This window comes from Schistocerca nitens, chromosome 4 (assembly GCF_023898315.1).
Source record: "Schistocerca nitens isolate TAMUIC-IGC-003100 chromosome 4, iqSchNite1.1, whole genome shotgun sequence".
Lineage (NCBI taxonomy): Eukaryota > Metazoa > Arthropoda > Insecta > Orthoptera > Acrididae > Schistocerca > Schistocerca nitens.
Genome location: NC_064617.1, coordinates 905,952,118 through 905,971,414, shown reverse-complemented (window position 1 = coordinate 905,971,414; position 19,297 = coordinate 905,952,118). Strand labels below are relative to the sequence as shown.

Sequence of the window (19,297 nt, the reverse complement as noted above, 5' to 3'; positions counted from 1 at the left end):
CCTTTCAAGACACTGTCCATTCCGTTCAACTGCTCTTCCAAGTCCTTTGCTGTCTCTGACAGAATTACAATGTCATCGGCGAACCTCAAAGTTTTTACTTCTTCTCCATGGATTTTAATACCTACTCCGAATTTTTCTTTTGTTTCCTTTACTGCTTGCTCAATATACAGATTGAATAACATCGGGGAGAGGCTACAACCCTGTCTCACTCCTTTCCCAACCACTGCTTCCCTTTCATGCCCCTCGACTCTTATAACTGCCATCTGGTTTCTGTACAAATTGTAAATAGCCTTTCGCTCCCTGTATTTTACCCCTGCCACCTTCAGAATTTGAAAGAGAGTATTCCAGTCAACATTGTCAAAAGCTTTCTCTAAGTCTACAAATGCTAGAAACGTAGGTTTGCCTTTCCTTAATCTTTCTTCTAAGATAAGTCTTAAGGTTAGTATTGCCTCACGTGTTCCAACATTTCTACGGAATCCAAACTGATCTTCCCCGAGGTCCGCTTCTACCAGTTTTTCCATTCGTCTGTAAAGAACTCACGTTAGTAGTTTGCAGCTGTGACTTATTAAACTGATAGTTCGGTAATTTTCACATCTGTCAACACCTGCTTTCTTTGGTATTGGAATTATTATATTCTTCTTGAAGTCTGTGGGTATTTCGCCTGTCTCATACATCTTGCTCACCAGATGGTAGAGTTTTGTCATGACTGGCTCTTCCAAGGCCATCAGTAGTTCTAATGGAATGTTGTCTACTCCCGGGGCCTTGTTTCGACTCAGGTCTTTCAGTGCTCTGTCAAACTCTTCACGCAGTATCTTATCTCCCATTTCATCTTCATCTACATCCTCTTCCGTTTCCATAATATTGTCCTCAAGTACATCGCCCTTGTATAAACCTTCTATATACTCCTTCCACCTTTCTGCCTTCCCTTCTTTGCTTAGAACTGGGTTGCCATCTGAGCTCTTGATGTTCATACAAGTGGTTCTCTTCTCTCCAAAGGCCTCTTTAATTTTCCTGTAGGCAGTATCTATCTTACCCCTAGTGAGACAAGCCTCTACATCCTTACATTTGCCCTCTAGCCATCCCTGCTTAGCCATTTTGCACTTTCTGTCGATCTCATTTTTGAGACGTTTGTATTCCCTTTTGCCTGCTTCATTTACTGCATTTTTATATTTTCTCCTTTCATCAATTAAATTCAATATTTCTTCTGTTACCCAAGGATTTCTATCAGACCTCGTCTTTTTACCTACTTGATCCTCTGCTGCCTTCACTACTTCATCCCTCAGAGTTACCCATTCTTCTTCTACTGTATTTCTTTCCCCCATTCCTGTCAATTGTTCCCTTATGCTCTCCCTGAAACTCTCTACGACCTCTGGTACTTTCAGTTTATCCAGGTCCCATCTCCTTAAATTCCCACCTTTTTGCAGTTTCTTCAGTTTCAATCTGCAGTTCATAACCAATAGATTGTGGACAGAATCCACATCTGCCACTGGAAATGTCTTACAATTTAAAACCTGGTTCCTAAATCTCTGTCTTACCATTATGTAATCTATCTGATACCTATTAGTATCTCCAGGATTCTTCCAGGTATACAACCTTCTTTTATGATTCTTGAACCAAGTGTTAGCTGTGATTAAGTTATGCTCTGTGCAAAATTCTACAAGGCGACTTCCTCTTTCATTTCTTCCCCCCAATCCATATTCACCTACTATGTTTCCTTCTCTCCCTTTTCCTACTGACGAATTCCAGTCACCCATGACTATTAAATTTTCGTCTCCCTTCACTACCTGAATAATTTCTTTTATCTCGTCATACATTTTATCAATTTCTTCATCATCTGCAGAGCTAGTTGGCATATAAACTTGTACTACTGTAGTAGGCATGGGCTTTGTGTCTATCTTGGCCACAATAATGCGTTCACTATGCTGTTTGTAGTAGCTAACCCACACTCCTATTTTTTTATTCATTATTAAACCTACTCCTGCATTACCCCTATTTGATTTTGTGTTTATAACCCTGTAGTCACCTGACCAGAAGTCTTGTTCCTCCTGCCACCGAACTTCACTAATTCCCACTATATCTAACTTCAACCTATCCATTTCCCTTTTTAAATTTTCTAACCTACCTGCCCGATTAAGGGATCTGACATTCCACGCTCCGATCCGTAGAATGCCAGTTTTCTTTCTCCTGATAACTACGTCCTCTTGAGTAGTCCCCGCCCGGAGATCCGAATGGGGGACTATTTTACCTCCGGAATATTTTACCCAAGAGGACGCCATCATCATTTAATCATACAGTAAAGCTGCATGTCCTCGGGAAAAATTACGGCTGTAGTTTCCCCTTGCTTTCAGCTGTTCGCAGTACCAGCACAGCAAGGCCGTTTTGGTTAATGTTACAAGGCCAGACCAGTCAATCATCCAGACTGTTGCCCCTGCAACTACTGAAAAGGCTGCTGCCCCTCTTCAGGAACCAACTGTTTGTCTGGCCTCTCAACAGATACCCCTCCGTTGTGGTTGCACCTACGGTACGGCCATCTGTATCGCTGAGGCACGCAAGCTTCCCCACCAACGGCAAGGTTCATGGTTCATGGGGGAAGACGAGGGCTAGTAGAAATCCTTGGGTAACTCATGAAAGGAGAAAATACAAAAATGCAGTAAATGAAGCAGGCAAACAGGAATACAAACATCTCAAAAATGATATCAACAGGAAGTGCAAAGTGGCTAAGCAGGGAGGGCTAGAGGACAAATGTACGGATGTAGAGGTGCATATCACTCGGGGTAAGATAGATACTGCCTTTGGAGAAAAGGGAACCACTTGCATGAATATCAAGAGCTCAGATGGAAACCCAGTTCTAAGCAAAGATGGGAAAGCAGAAAGCTAGAAGGAGTTATATAGAGGGTCTATACAAGGGCGATGTTCTTGAGGACAATATCATAGAAATGGAATGTAGATGAAGATGAAATAGGAGATGTGATATTGTGTGATGAGTTCGCAGGAGCAATGAAAGACCTAAGTCGAAACAAGGCCCCTGGAGTAGACAACATTCCATTAGAACTACTGACAGCCTTGGGAGAGCCAGCCACGACAAAACTCTACCATCTGGTGAGCAAGATGTATGTAGAAGCCGACCTCGGGGAAGATCAGTTTGGATTTCATAGAAATGTTGGAACACGTTAGGCAATACTGACCCTACGACTTATCTTAGAAAATAGATTAAGGAAAGGCAAACCTACGTTTCTAGCATTTGCAGACTTAGAGAAAGCTTTTGACAATGTAGATTGGAATACTCTCTTCCAAATTCTGAGGGTGGCAGGGGTAAAATGCCGGGAGCGAAAGGCTATATACAATTTATACAGAAACCAGATGGCAGTTATAAGAGTCGAGGGGCATGAAAGGGAAGCAGTGGTTGGGAAGGGAGCGAGACAGGGTTGTAGCCTATCCCCGATGTTATTGAATCTGTATACTGAGCAAGCAGTAAAGGAAACAAAAGAAAAATTCGGAGTAGGTATTAAAATCCATGGAGAACAAATGAAGACTTTGAGATTCGCTGATGACATTGTAATTCTGTCAGAGACAGCAAAGGACCTGGAAGAGCAGGAGGGTGTAAGTTGAACATCAACAAAAGCAAAACGAGGATAACGGAATGTAATCGAATTAAGTCGGGTGATGCAGAGGGAATTAGATTAGGAAATGAGACACTTAAAGCAGTAGATGAGTTTTGCTATTTAGGGAGCAAAATAACTGATGATGGTCGAAGTAGAGAGGATATAAAATGTACACTGGCAATGGCAAGGAAAGCGTTTCTGAAGAAGAGAAATTTGTTAACATCAAGTATAGATTTATGTGTCAGGAAGTCGTTTCTGAAAGTATTTGTATGGAGTGTAGCCATGCATGGAAGTGAAACGTGAACGATAAATAGTTTAGACAAGAAGAGAATAGAAGCTTTCAAAATTTGGTGCTACAGAAGAATGCTGAAGATTAGATGGATAGATCACATAACTAATGAGGAGGTATTGAACATCAAGGGATCACCAATTTGGTATTGGAGGGCAGTGTGGAGGGTAAAAATCGTAGAGGGAGACCAAGATATGAATACACTAAGCAGATTCAGAAGGATGTAGGTTGCAGTAGGTACTGGGTGATGATGAATCTTGCACATGATAGAGTAGCACGGAGAGCTGCATCAAACCAGTCTCTGGACTGAAGACAACAACAACCAGAACAACAACAATTTCCACTGGCTGGATGTGTGGTCAGAAACTGTGTAGCCTAGACAATTCCATGTGGTAGCTGCAGAGCACGTATCAATCATGTTGGAAACCATGTCTGAGTGCATTCACATTCACTTTCTATGGTGCAGTGAACACTGGAACAGCAAGGTAATTCAAATCTACAAGCCAGTCCCTAAGGTGTGCAGAAATGTTTCAAACAGAAGAGAATTACCAATTAAAAAAGGCACTTGAGCTCCAAACTAGATGACTATTTCAACTTGTCACAAATGCTCACAGGCCAAATGAGATACAAATACAGTAAACCAACACTAGCAAATACTGGCCTCTCTCGAGTAACTGATCTTAATTTGGCAAGTGTCTGCACATATGTTAGAGACTGCTTCTGTTTTGGGAACATTTTTATGCCATTAAACTTTAATACTCTTTAAAAACTGTTATGAATCTGAGATGAGGAGTAAATGCAATTTTCATCATATGTAGATTTCTACAGACAAGTCTATTTCATCTCAAACAACAGATACTTTCAAACAAAAGAGATTGTTAAAGTACCTTATCTGGCAATACTAGAAGTTATGTTGAGTAGGTACGCTTGTTCAGGATTTTTTCTTATCCAGGCCATTCTGTCTGGGATTACCCATTTTGGAATAGGGAACTGTCACCCACTTTCTATAATGCACAGCAGTGCTTTGGCAGTACAAAGAATCTTGTGTGGTTAGCAGTCATGAACAGTCACATGTCATGCATGCATACAAACTAATATGATCTATAGAACTCTTAAAAAACATGCAAGAAAATACAATGGCCAATGGTTTTGTTAATTAATTACTTAAAAGATGTTTAACAAAATAAACTATTATCCACAGAGCCAGAAATATTAGTAATAAGAATGGTGATTAAGTAAAGAAAGTAAAGCTGTATTACAAAACACACCTAATGCATAGAAGTAGGGTGTAGACAACCTGTCGCATGGAAGCAGAACGAGCGAAGCTACAATTTCAGCTGACGATTTATCCACCTAGGAGAAATAGGAACTGTTCTATTCTGCTGTGGATCCATGCACGCACATAGTAGTATTGTATGTGCGCATGTGTGGACAGGAGTATTTCAAGCGGGCTTTCAGCTGCTTATTGGTTTCGCGTGTGGTCAGCAGATGAGCACAAGTAGGGAAGTTCTCCTTCTCCATTCTAGAAATATTTACATCTTCAGATATATTCCACAAGCCACCGTATTGTGAATGTCCGAGGATACATTCTACCACTACTAGGTATTCCCTTTCCTGTTCCACTCACAAATAGAGCCACGGAAATACGACCGTCTATATGCTTCCATACGAGCCCCAATTTCTCTTATTGCTAAAAACCATTCAAAAGACAAGTTTGCACAAAATATTTTTTATTCAAGACAACTGCTTTCAACAATCTTTGCTTTTAAAGATATATGCATAAAATGGAGTTATGTACACCTTCAGGTCTTAAATGTCTTTGTAGTTAAACATGATTATTTTATGCTGATCCTCATGTACAAGGTTCAGCATAAAATGAACATGTTTTACTACAAAAGATGTTTAACACCTGAAGATAACAGCAAAGACTGTTCAAAGTGGTTGTCTTGAATGAAACTATTTTGTGCCATCTTGACTTTTGAATAGCTTTTAACAATTAAAACAGATCGCCCTTCAATACTCTCATAATGAGAAAATTTAAAAACGTGGCAGTAGAATCATTCTGCAGTGAGGTTCACATGCCAGTCCTCTAAACGTTTTCAACGCTATTCCTGTACAAAAATGTCGCCTTCTCTCCATGTATTGCCATTTGAGTTCTCAAGCCATATTAGCCACCTTAGATTGTGAACTCATTGCATCTTTATGTAAGCAATCCATACCAGCAATTTCACTTCCTGTCAGTGACATCACAAGTTTCAGTACCTCATTTAAGTGTAAAGTTAGCTGGAGTTACTATAGATTTACTACTTGTATCTCCCTGTCCAGCATACTTTGTTTTATCTGGACGCCTAATACATGCACCATAGGTGGTTTTCCAATATTTACAAGTACTACATATACTGGGTGAAGGAAAATACAGAATCAAACAAATGAAAATTCCTTTTTGTGTTGTTGATGAGAAAAATTGTAATTTAATAATGGCTTCTTATTATAGACATGGAATGAAACAAAGAAAGTATAAGCACACATACCGAGTCATACAATAAGAAAAGGTGCCTATATGATCCTCTAGATACGCTGTACCGCAATAAGGTATATCTACGAATGTCTAATTCTGAGTTTGTGTGTTTTACATAAATGCACGTATAACTTTACTTTCTATGTTTATTGGTATCACCTTAATTGGTGACTGTACTGCAAGTGTTTGGTTTGACTGCACCTATTGTGTTATTTCAGCATGCCAGAAAGGATAGTGTTGTGAGAACAGCCCAAGAGTCAAAGCAGTTGTGCTAATCATGAACTGTGAGGACTGTAAAAGTCATTTTGCACCTTTGCGGCTGCACTATTGTGAAATAGCTTCCCTCATTACTGTACCATTTGCACAAATACCTTCATTTAAAATAGGCGAGACCTATCCATCCTGAACAAATTTTACATTCCTGTGGCTTCTTGGGCCTCGACTCCTTTGTTAATAGGTGGTCTATGTCCTTCCCTTCACCCCTTCTTCTCAGACAGGGATTGAACGTAATTCCTACTCTTGGTCTTATGTCGTCGTCCTGCCCTTCTCCTAATGACTAAGCTGGATACTGTCATGGCAAATGTTGCCTAGATAATTGTGCCCCCATGTCAAAATGCCGTGAAACGTAAACATAGATAATCATTTTCTTGTACTAGCATGACATAAAATGAACAGTTTATGTCCACAATTTTGTATAATCATAACAACTTTATTATAATTGCACAACAAAACAATAGCTGCTTAATAAAGGGTGGTGCACGAAATGTGTTACCATTTTGTGTTTTAATATAAACTTTATTGTCAATACAATCTGAAAGGAATATATACTACAACGAAGAGCTGTCCATGGAGATTTGCTCTAACTCAGCACATGCTCAATATGGCCACCATTTCGTTTCCTAACTTCCTTCAAACGAACACTGAAATTAGTGATTACCCTACGGCACACGTCTTCCGTAATTTCACTGCAAGCTTGAAGAATAAGTCTTCTGAGCTCCATTAAATCACGTGGACATTTCGGGAACATTTTTTCCTTTAGGTCTCCCCCCCCCCCCCCACCCCCACCCCAAAAAAAATGTCAAATGGGTTGAGGTCTGGACCATTGAGGGAGGGGGGGGGGGGGCAATTTTGTCCATCATTGAAGCGACCTGGAAACCTGAGTGAAATGATCCGCATGTCTAAATGCTCGTGTAAAAACTCCAACACAGTGTTTGCAGTATGTGGCCTTGCTCCATCTTGCATGAACCACTGCGTGTTGAAGGGCAAGGCAGTAGCAAGAAGCTGTGGAATGAAGCTATTGCGAAGCATGCTCAAATAATGCTCGCTCTTCACAGTTTCTTCAAAGAAAAAGGGTCCAATAAGTCCGTGACTGGAAATTGCTGCCCACGCTATAATCCTCGGAGCATACTGTTGTCGTTCATGAAGCAGTTGTGGGTTTTCAGTGACCCAAAAGCATAGATTTTGTTTGTTAACCACAACGTCTAAATGAAAATGTGCCTCATCTGAAAACCAAACGTTGTTGAGAGTTTCTTCCCTATCCTCCGCCCACTGAGCAAACAGTACTCTCTGCTGCTTGTGTTCTTCAGTGAGCTTCTGTGCACAGGTCACCTTGTGTGGGTACATATGGAGGTCACTTTTAAGAATGTGTTGAACGGAGCGTCTGGATATTCCCAGTTGCACTGCTGCCTTTCTACACGATTTCCCAGGACTTCTCTGTACAGCAACTCTTACTGCTTCAATATTCTCCAGCGAACATTCTCCAGCGAACAAACAGGCTTAGGCCGAGGTCGCTTCGTTTCCAATACTGTTCCTTCCTGTACAAATTTATCGTACAACCTGTGGATGGTCTTCTTGCAAGGGACCCATCGTGTGTTAAACTGTTGTCGAAAACGCCTCTGAGCCACAACAAGGCTTTTCGTTTCATGAAAAAGTAACAATTGCCGATCATTGCTGTGTCGTCAGTCTTCCATTGTCAGCCATTGCTGCTTACTAGTCTCCTAGTGGCAGTCATTTTGTAACTCATTTGTTTGTCCAAGCTCTGCTGGTACTGCTGTAGAGATCCCAGCAGGATATGTAATGTGCATCGTAAATTGTGAAAGAAACAATTGGCAACACATTTCGTGCGCCACCCTGTAAGTATGAAGCTAAATCCCTCAGAAGTTTCAACATGAGTAAAAGCAACTTAACAAAATATCAACTTTCACAAACAACATAACCGATGTAAACAGTCTGTGGTTCCAAATATGCACCCGTGGGGTACTGATGCATTGTACCATGTAATGGGATTAATGAAAAAGTTGGCAGTTACAGACTTTTACACCTGGGGCACTGGTGCAGATTTGTAAACGATAGGTGTGTCTTCAAATACCGACTTAATGCATTGCTAATGACACATGGATACATTAAGGTGTTGCATATTGTACAGGATTAGATTCGAAGTTATCATTTTGTGAATTATGAAGATTATGACCTAGAGACATGGTTTATTCCAGAACGGAAGGATAATAGGGATAAATATTAATCAATGTGAGTGCATATTAACAAACAGGACTGACTTTAACAATGAATCCAACTAGTGCAGTATTAGCACATTTTTCTCTTTTCTGAAAACAGGCCAATTCAGAAAATTTGAAGAGCCTGTTTTCAACTGGAATCTAGAATGCGCTCAATACAGTTACCATACAGACTAAGAAGCAAATTAAATTATAGTTACACAGATGCATAGCAATACTCATTTTTCTCAGTCTCCATTTATTAATAAAGCAGGCAGAAACTGTAATATGTGGGACAATATAATTATTTCTGGAAAACTCATTTAGATTTAATTTTTAATTTAAACTTCCTGGTAATCCAAGTTCTGGATTACGTGTCAGTTATCACAGCTATATTTAAATACAATAGTAATGTTTCTTTTCTGAAGCTACATGTAAGGCAAACTTTTTTACCCCCAAAAATACATTTTCTCTGTTATAATTACTGTACCTCTGTTATCAGATCTTACCTCTGTTATCAGGATCTAGGAAAAATGGTTCAACATTGATATTGAATTCTTTGACTCGTTCTTGCATGCCCCAGCGTAAATGAATTCCTTTGCTATTGTTTACACCACAAGATATATGGAACCTGACGTCTCTTTCGGGCTGATCCTGATACGTACATAAATGGTCAAATGCTTTTTCCACCTTCAAAAAGAGGAAAGTACAGTTCCATTGTGAATCCATGGGAAGTTTCATGTGACATACAAAAATTCAATTTAAGGTTAAAATCTAGAACTACTTCCACATGATGTGAAGGCTGACAAGTTATACAAAGGAACTTGGCTTTATAAACTTATCCACATCCCATATTATGATCAGGTGCAGATCCAAGATTCAATCCTAGGGAGCGAAGGGTCACAGTTTGTTACTACCCCATTCCCCACAATTATTACTTGCAGTCAGGCACACATTTAATGTGCTACAGATGCCTACCATTTTAATAACAACAATAAACTATATAAAATTTTATAATATTTTATAATATTATATAATATAATAATAACTTTACATCCCACTTCCTTAGCATAAACATCAAAAGAAAAAGCAATATCAGAGAAGGAAAGTTGCTACTCACCATATAGCGGAGAAGCTGAGTCGCAATAGGCACAATAAAAGATTCACACTCTCATTGCTTTCGGCCATTAAGGCCTTTGTCAGCAATACACACACACGCACACACACACACACACACACACACACACACACACACACACACACACGAAACTTGCACACGCATCTGCAGTCTCAGAGAGTGTGCAAATCTTTTTACTGTGCCTATTGCAACTCAGTATTTCCGCTATATGGTGAGTGGCAACTTTCCTTCTCTGGTATTGTTACATTCCATCCTGGATTTTCCATTATTTGAAAAGAAAAAGCAATTCAGAGAAATATAGCATTTGCAATGCATTCATCCAAAAATTTGAGAACATATGTCATGCAGTTAATTTAAGAACTGAAATGAAAAAATGAAATGTCGTGTGGCTAGGGCCTCCCGTCGGGTAGACCGGTCGCCTGGTGCAGGTCTTTCGATTTGACGCCACTTCGGCAACCTGCGCGTCGAATTTAAGAACTATAATAGTAACAAACAACAACAACGACAACAACAACAACAACAACAACAACAACTTTGACTATTTTATAATATACAGGTTAAGTCACAACAACATTTACAAACTGACATGGCGCTTCAGGCTTACAATGAGGATCAGTAATCACATAGGAACTGGGGGTCGCAAACACCACGAGGGGGCACTACAGTCACGAGAGGGCACTGTGTTTAAGTGGGTTATGGTGTTTTTCCATAATGTTATTAGAAAATTATTTATTTAATTAGTTGTTTGTGTTGAGAAAAAGGGATAATGTATAAACAAAGAATATATATTCTAGGCTAGGACATCATATAATCGTTGTCCTTCTCAGTATAAAGATAATAGAGAGTGTTTTCTCTCTCTTCCTTTGTGACCACCATTCGATGAATAGCTCTGTACTCAGGTCTGTTGTTAAAGAACTAATCTCTCATTTAATCGGTTTCTGAGTATATATTACTATTGTTAAATGATAGAATATGTTATCATTTGTAAGATTTGCACTCCCTGTATCAAATCCTTCAAGATTCCAGCTTTTAGCACTGCAAAGTAGAAAAACTATCTTGACGTGTTACCGTGGCAAACAGCCGCAATACGCGCATTTAAATTTACAGATTTTCTTTCTTTCACAGCATCACATTGCAGAGAAGCGTTGCAGCATTAATTTATTTCATTTCAGCTAAAGTGCAGTCCTGACAAAAAGCAGTGTATCTCAACTTGGTGCGTAACAGTAATTTAATCTTTGCTGGACTGACTACACCATTTGTTTACACAGCATACAAATAACTTCAATTCAAGCGTGCTTGAGGCATGTCAAGGAAGTTTATTATTATTATTATTATTATTATTATTATTACTGTTTGTGTCTTGAGTTTTCTCAAACCCAGAGATTATCTTGAAAGTGCTAGCTGGATTATTTGTGGATTTATAGAATACAATTAAATGCAGAAACTTGGATAACTGTAGTTTATCTCATAAAGAATACCTCAGCATGAGTGGCCCAAACCTACCTTCTACTAAATAGGACTCAACCAGTTAACAATCAGATCATTAATAACCAAATTTAAATAAATTAAAACCCGTTTGAAACATTAAATGGCTGTATGTTGTCCCAGACTGACTTGATGGTCGCATGCATCTTTTACTATTGTGAGAGGTTATGCTGGACCCTGGTGAATGAAGTTCCCATACAAATTTGTCGCCGCATTCCATATCAGCATGATGGAGCCCATGCATATTTCAGCAGACAAGTGAGGGCACATCTGCAGGCAACCTTTCCCAGCCACTGAAATGGTTGTGAAGAGTCAGTCATATGACTACTATCACCCAATCTGGCCCAACTGATTTCCTCCTGTGGGTGTATCTGAAGGGCCTTGTGAACGAAACACCTGTTACATTGCCGGAGGACCTAGTGGGCGGGATTGTGGGAGGCAGCAGGATGTCTTCCAGATCCACCAGATATCTTTGAGAGGGTGTGCCGTTCAATGCAGCATCAACTTCTGGCATAGCTCGATGCATTTGGACATAACTTTGAGCTTCTCCTGTAGTGGGCATCCATTTGTCACATGTGACTACCTGCAACATCATTTAGAAACCCTGGATGGTCTTTGCAACCCAAGTTCCTATGTTATTACTGATCCTTTTTGTATGCCCAACGTACCACGTCAGTTTGTAAACTTTTTTGGAATCACCCTGTACACAACATAAAATCGAAGTGACCATTCACCATTACCAGTATATATATATCTCTCTCTCTCTCTCTCTCTCTCTCTCTCTCTCTCTCTCTCTCTCTCTCTCTCCCTCCAGCACTATGAATGAACACATGCATGAAGACTGTGGGTGTGTAATAATGCAGATGAGGGTAGCACTGTTTCTTTCAGTCATTATAGCCTACATTTCCCCCCTATTTTCCTATACTCAGTACCCTGCGGTTTGTAGGTTCTATCTGTGGACTTTCTATTGTGTCAGATCTATTGGTAACAGAAGGATTACATATGAGATTTATGGCTCAAACAATGTTGTGTTTGTGAATTAGTAATTTTCATGGAGGAACACGTTGATGGTAATGCATAAATGAAAAGGATTGTGCTATCAGTGATAATCTGTTTAATTAATTTGGAAATGCAATGTAGCAATGGGTATTTCAATGTGAATGTGAAATAAGTATAACTGTTAATACAAAATGGATGAGATTACGCATTGTTTGGGAAGTATCTTGTGTGCTAAAGGGACAATAAAACAAAGTAATTTGACTTCTACTGTTATTATTTCAAAGTGACATTCTTCATTTTACACCTGAATAATATTTGAAAAGTATAAAAGGCAAATATTTGTATTAGGCACATGGTAAGGTTTATTTCTTTAGGAAGCATGTGCTCTATGTAAACCAAAGAAGGTTAAGTCCAGGAGGGTGTCAGGATGAGAAGATATGATGGAGATCTCCAGAGGTCATGGGTACGAAAACTAGGGGAGAAGAATCTAAATGGTCAAAGTGTGTAGCAGTACTCAGGACTCTTTAATTATGCTGAAATCCATACTCAGCAACTATGTACTGTATGTCTTCAATGCAGGTCATAGATCTGTGTCCATCCATGTTCCAAAATGTATGGACTTAGCTGTTTAACATCTACATTTACATTACTCTGCACTTCACAATTAAGTGCCTCGCAGAGGGTTCATTGAACTACCTTCAAACTACTACTCTACCATTCCACTCTTTAACAGCGCACGGGAAAAATGAATACTTAAGGCTTTCCATGCAAGCTCTGATTTCTCTCATATTATTGGTCATTTCTCCCTATGGTAGGTGAACACCAACAAAACATTTCACACTCTGGGAGCAAAGCTGGTTATTGAAATTTCATGAGAAGGTCCTGCTGCAGCGAAAAATGCCCTCGTTTTAATGAATGTCACCCCAATTCGTGTATCATATCCATGCCACACACTGCCCTATTTCACAATAATACATAATGAACTACCCTTCTCTGGACCTTTCTTATGTTCTCTGTCAATCCTGTCTGATATGTATCCTCCACTGCACAGCAACACTCCAGAATAGGGTGGACAGGTGTAGCATAAGCATTCTCTTTAGTAGACCTGTTACTTTCTCTGTGTGTTCTGCCAATAAATCACAGTCTTTGGTTTACTTTCTCCACAACATTATTTATGTGATCATTCCAATTTCAGTTATTTGTAATTGTTATCCATAAATATTTAGTTGACTGATTTGTGTGATTGATTATGTAACCAACATTTAGCAGTTTCCTTTTGGAATGCACGTGGAAGACTTCACATTTTTCATTAGAGTCAACTGCTACTTTTTGCAATACACAGTATCTTGTCTAAATCATTTTGCAATTCGTTTTGATCATTTTGCGAGTATACAAGACAGTAAATGACAGTGTCATCTGGAAACAGTCTCTTAACTCATTTATGCAGATCAGGAACAGAAGATGCACTTTAACACTTCCTTGGGGAACACCAGATATTACTTCTGCATCTACATTATTCTCTACGTACACATTCCACAAGCCACCGTATGGTGTGTGGAGCAGGGTACCCTGTACCACTACTAGTCTTTTCCTTTTCCGTTCCACTCGCAAATAGGATGAGGGGAAAAATAACTGTCTGTATGGCTCCGTATAAGCCCTAATCTCTCTAATATTATCTTCATGGTACTTACGTGATGCGCATCTTGGCGGCAACAGAATTGTTGCGAAGCCAGGCTCAAATGCCAGTTCTCCACATTTTCTCAATAGTGCTCCATAAAAAAAGTAGGCATCTAGGGTCCCAAATACTCCAACAGCACTCAATAATAGGCCACACTAGTGTCCTTTATGCGCCTCCTTCACAGGTGAATCACACTTTCGTAAAATTCTCCCAATAAACTGTAGTCCACCATTTGCCTTCCCTAGAGACTTAATCAACATGCCTATGTCAAGCAGCACACTACCAGTACTGTATTCAAACACTGTGTTTTTGTTTTTCCTATTCATCCACATTAACTTACATTTTTCTACAATTTGAGCTATCTGCCATTCATCACGCCAACTATAAATTTTATCTAAGGCAACTTGTATCCTCCACAGCCACTCAATGACACCTTTCCATACACTACAGTACCATCAGCAAACAGTTACAAACTGCTCCTTAGCCTGTCCACCAGATCACTTATGTATATAGAAAATGACAGCAGTATTATCACATTCCCCTGGAACTCTCCTGACAATTCCCTCATGTCCGATGAACACCCACTGACAAGGACAACATACAGAGTTCTGTGTCATTCAAAACGCCTCTGACCCACTCTCATACCTGGGAATCTATTCAGTATGCTTGTGCCTTAGTCAATAGTAAGCAGTGTGGAACTGTGAAAATGTTTTATGGAAATCTAGTAATATGGAAGCATCCCTTGCCCTACACTCATGGCTTGGAGAATCTCATGAGAAAGGGCAAGATCAGTTCTGACCAAGCGATGCTTTCTAAAACTGGGCTGATTTGTGGACAGGAGATTTATCCCTCTCAAGCGAATTTATTACATTCAAACTAAGAATATATTCAAGGTTTCTGCAGCAGACCAATGTTAAGATGATATTTGTAACTGAAGATTTTTTTGTCAGTTGTTATGAATTGTGACCTTTCTAGCAGGAAGTCAAAAATACAATCACACAACTGAGACAATACTCCACACAGGAACACAATTTAATTAGAATTCACTTATGAGGAAGCATGTCAAAAGCCTTTCGGATATCTAAAAATATGGACTCAATCTTACATTCCCTGTCAATAGCACTTATTACTTCGTGAGAATAAAGAGCTAGTTGTGTTTCCCAGGAATGATGTTTCCTGAATCTGTATTGTCGATTGTTTTCTTTGAAGTAATTCATAACATTTTAGCACAGTATATGTTAAAAAGTCTTACCTCAAATCAACATTAGGAGTATGAGAACTCTTCAGGATTCACTTTGTGACTATGTAACAAGATATTTGAAGCTTTCAAATGGCTGCTTCTTCGAGTCAGATTAAAAAACATTTTAGAGTGTGTTTTCCCCTGTCTGACTTCTTTACTAATCCTAAACCATACACTTGCACTGGAGCCTTGGAACCAGCCAATATTGCTTGGATAAGTGAAATATACTCAGATGGCATACCAAGCACAAGCAAATCATTCAGCATTTTTCCCCTATCACGACTATCAAAGGCCTACTTTAAGTCTACATAGAAGGTCAATATGATATTCATACACCTCATCATGTACCTGCCTCAGCAGAAATATCTGACCTGTTGTTAACCTATTAGGCTGAAATCCACACTGTTTTCTCCTAGAATCTCTTCTGCATATGGAACTCGCTTGTTGCAGATAATACCAGAAAATATCTTACAGTTACATTCAGCACAGTAAACCCTCAGTAATTGGAACAACAAATCTTTTCTCATTTCTTATAGATTGGTTGGATTAACCCGAAAGTCTACTCTTCTGGGAATCTTTCCAGATTTCATATCAATTTGATAAGTTTGTGGATTCACTTATGGAAACTAATTCCCCCACTTTTTAACAGGTCTGCAGTTATTTTCTCAGTTCCTGATGTTTTGTAGTTTTTTAGACAGTGAACTTCATTCCATACTTCCTATAATGTGGACTGCTGTTTCTCTGGATCTGCATCATAGAGGAATGGCTGCTCACTATTGGTAGGATTGCCCTCCTGAATTCCCTTTAAGTATTCTCTCCATCTGTTCACAATACCTTGTATATCCACCAGCAAATTTCCCTCTTAGTCCTTACATGCAGTTTGTTACCAGTCTATAGTCTTGAGTTCCTTCTTTAATTTCCTTATAACACTTTCTGCTCTCATTCCTCTGATAGTGCTATTGCATCTTTCTTTTTATGGCTTCCTTTTTTGTCTCCTTCATGCCTTTGCTGCCCCTATTCTTGTTTCACTAGATAATTCCTGATTTGATCTTTTATTTCATTGTAAGCACTTCGGTCTTGCATCCTGTTTCTGTTCCACTGCTTGTCTACATTCATCATACCTATCTTCAGTTCTAAAACTCCCTTGTTTCGTCCAGTATTTCATTCATATGCAGTTGTCAGAATAGCATTTTTAATAGAGCACCATTCTTTGTCTATATGGTCTTCACTATCTTTTGTTTGTAACTCCTGTCTCAAGCTGTTCTGATGGTTTTTAAAAGCAGGCCTATCTTTCAGATGTTCCACAATCCATTTCTTTACTCTGGTACTATTTTGGCAGCCATAGCAAGTTTATGACTCATTTTGGCTCAAAAATGAAATCAGCTCCTTAGAAAGTGTACTTATTTTCCATATCATTATTATTAATTTCATCAGGTTCACTTTCTTTACCAAACATGCATCTGAAAGCCTCTTCTTTGCCCAATGTCACTTTGTAGTCACCAAGGACCATTTTGGTATCATATCTAGGTATTCTATCACAAACCACCTGTAGCTGATCATAAAAACCATCTAGCATGTCTTCATCTGATTCTTCCTGCAGCTGTGTACATAGGTCCCATGTTCCAAATTAAAGCACTGGTACATCCATAGTCCTGTTCCTTGGTGCATTTCACCTCTGTATGGGCAGTCTAACATTCCCTGTTAAATTACTCGATGACAGGCTTTTTACAATACAGGGTATCAACCCTGTGCTCATCCTATAGCCTGGAGGCTCAGGCTTTCATTTTGATGTTAGCTCCACTAGAGGGGTTGACAACCTAGTCTTCAAAGACCTCTCCCCCCCCCCCCCCCCCCCCACCTACATCCCAGCCTATGGTGTGGAACACACTTCGTCTGGCTCCTCTGCTGCATGCTGCAGCCAATCTGGCTTAGATGACTTTGCCAGCAGCTATGCTACCACCAGTACAGGTGTGTGCTTGTGGGCTTTTGTGTGTGTGTGTGTGTGTGTGTGTCTGTGTGTGTGTGTGTGTGTGTGTGTGTGTGTAGGGGATGAAAACTGTGACAACCACCCCTCCTCCCCCCCCTTTCCCCCATAGTTCACATATTCTACGGATGAATACAGACAACTGTTGAATCCGGCCTCTTTTCCATCATTCATATTCCTACTGCGCAGATTCATCCAACTTCTGATACACGGACATATACCATAAAACGTAAAAAAGATCTAGACCATCTAAAAAGTTGTCATAAAATATATGAAGAGAGCAAACCTGGAGTAGTCCATGCCCTTGTGCAAATTTGTCAACATTCTCCAGAAAGTTTGCTGTGTTTTCCAAAGCCCTCTTGACACTGTACGGTGAGTATGACATGTTTTTCTTCATTAAACCACTGAGAATTGTTGCTGAAAAATCAAAAAATTATTTCATTATAACAACATGCATTTTAGAATAGAAAAAAGCATGTAATTAGGACAAGCAACCAGTGATTAACAGATTCGTGATAGATTATTCATAGGCATGCTTTCAGATCTCTTAACTGCACTAACTTACAATCTATCACTCTTCTTTCGTCATTCAGAAGTGTGTAAGCGCATACGAGTGCGAGTGCGAGTTCGAGTTCGCACCCACGCCCCCCCCCCTCCCCCCCTTTCCGTTATCAGGCAACTTAAGGTAGAACGTCAAAAGTCAGTTCACAGCAAAAGACAAAATAAATATTATTGTAGTACATTAGTACTGTGTGTTTCAGTTTTTAATGTGTGCATGTCCCTCCAAATATAGACAGAATACTCCATGAATGGTATTCTGTTTCATTTATGATTTACTCTGATCTATTACTTCTAATGGTGTTGTGTAGCTTTGTGCAGTATTGAATTGGGTGTATCAAGTTTTATCTGAATTTAGTGACAGCCCATTTACAGAGAACCAGTTATTGTTTTCGCGAACATATTATTTACCCTTTGAAGTCACTCAACACCAACTGATTATACGTAATAGCTAGATTGTAAGTAGAGAGAATTATTTCTGCTGCTTGGATATATAGTAGAAGATCATTTATATATCACAAGAATAAGAGCAGACCCAATATCGATCATTGTAGTACATCTGTAGAGAATATTCCCGATTCTGAAGGAGATACTTAATTGTACACTGTCCCTGAAATTTGTAATGCAACTCTCTGCAGCCTTTTAGTTAGATGTGATAAGAACCTGTTACCAGCAATATGTCCGATACCATTATGTCCGATACCATAATATTTCAGTTTCTCTGGAGAATACTGTAAATTACACTCTCAAATGCTTTAGGCAAGACACAGAAAATACTAGTTGGCAAAATTTTTTAGTTGGCAATATTTTGTTATTTAAATTTTTTATAATCAGATTTGTAAAATTCAAAGTTGCTTGTACTGTGGAGAGACCCTTTCGAAATCGAAATTTACACTAAGTATCTTCCTTAGAGAAAGGAAAATCCACGATGGAGTAATGCCAATATTATGAAAAAGAGATGTTCAGTCACACACACACACACACACACACAGTCTCTGGTCAATGAGGCAAGACACCTCTGCAGCCAAAGACAGTGGTCATAGGTGTTTGTTTTCTATTTTACAAGAAGGCATTTTGAATGAAAGCTCAAATGTACAGCTGTCATTTTGTTGTGCTTGTCTCCAGAATTAATTGCAGGACACATCTGAAACTTTGAACATAGTAGCTTACCAACACAAGGTCTTAGAATATAAAATTTCATTCTGCAACTTTTTCCAATAGTTTACAAATTGAGCACAAAGTTGACAATTTTTCTAAAATCACCGAAACTGGCTATTTTTCGCCCACTTTTACAAAGTCTTCTGCAAACTCTTA

General features: G+C 39.2%; 1 protein-coding gene across 1 annotated transcript in view; it reads right to left on the bottom strand.

Moving 5' to 3' along the window:
• The window catches only part of LOC126253474 (tripeptidyl-peptidase 2), a 310,223-nt gene that overhangs the window by 144,934 nt on the left and 145,992 nt on the right, over positions 1-19,297 (bottom strand). Inside the window, exons 10-11 of the mRNA XM_049954832.1 lie at positions 17,712-17,842; positions 9,411-9,591 (exon numbers count right to left, since the gene is read on the bottom strand). Of these exons, the coding sequence (XP_049810789.1) occupies positions 9,411-9,591; positions 17,712-17,842 (312 nt within the window). The remainder of the gene's footprint in view (positions 1-9,410; positions 9,592-17,711; positions 17,843-19,297) is intronic.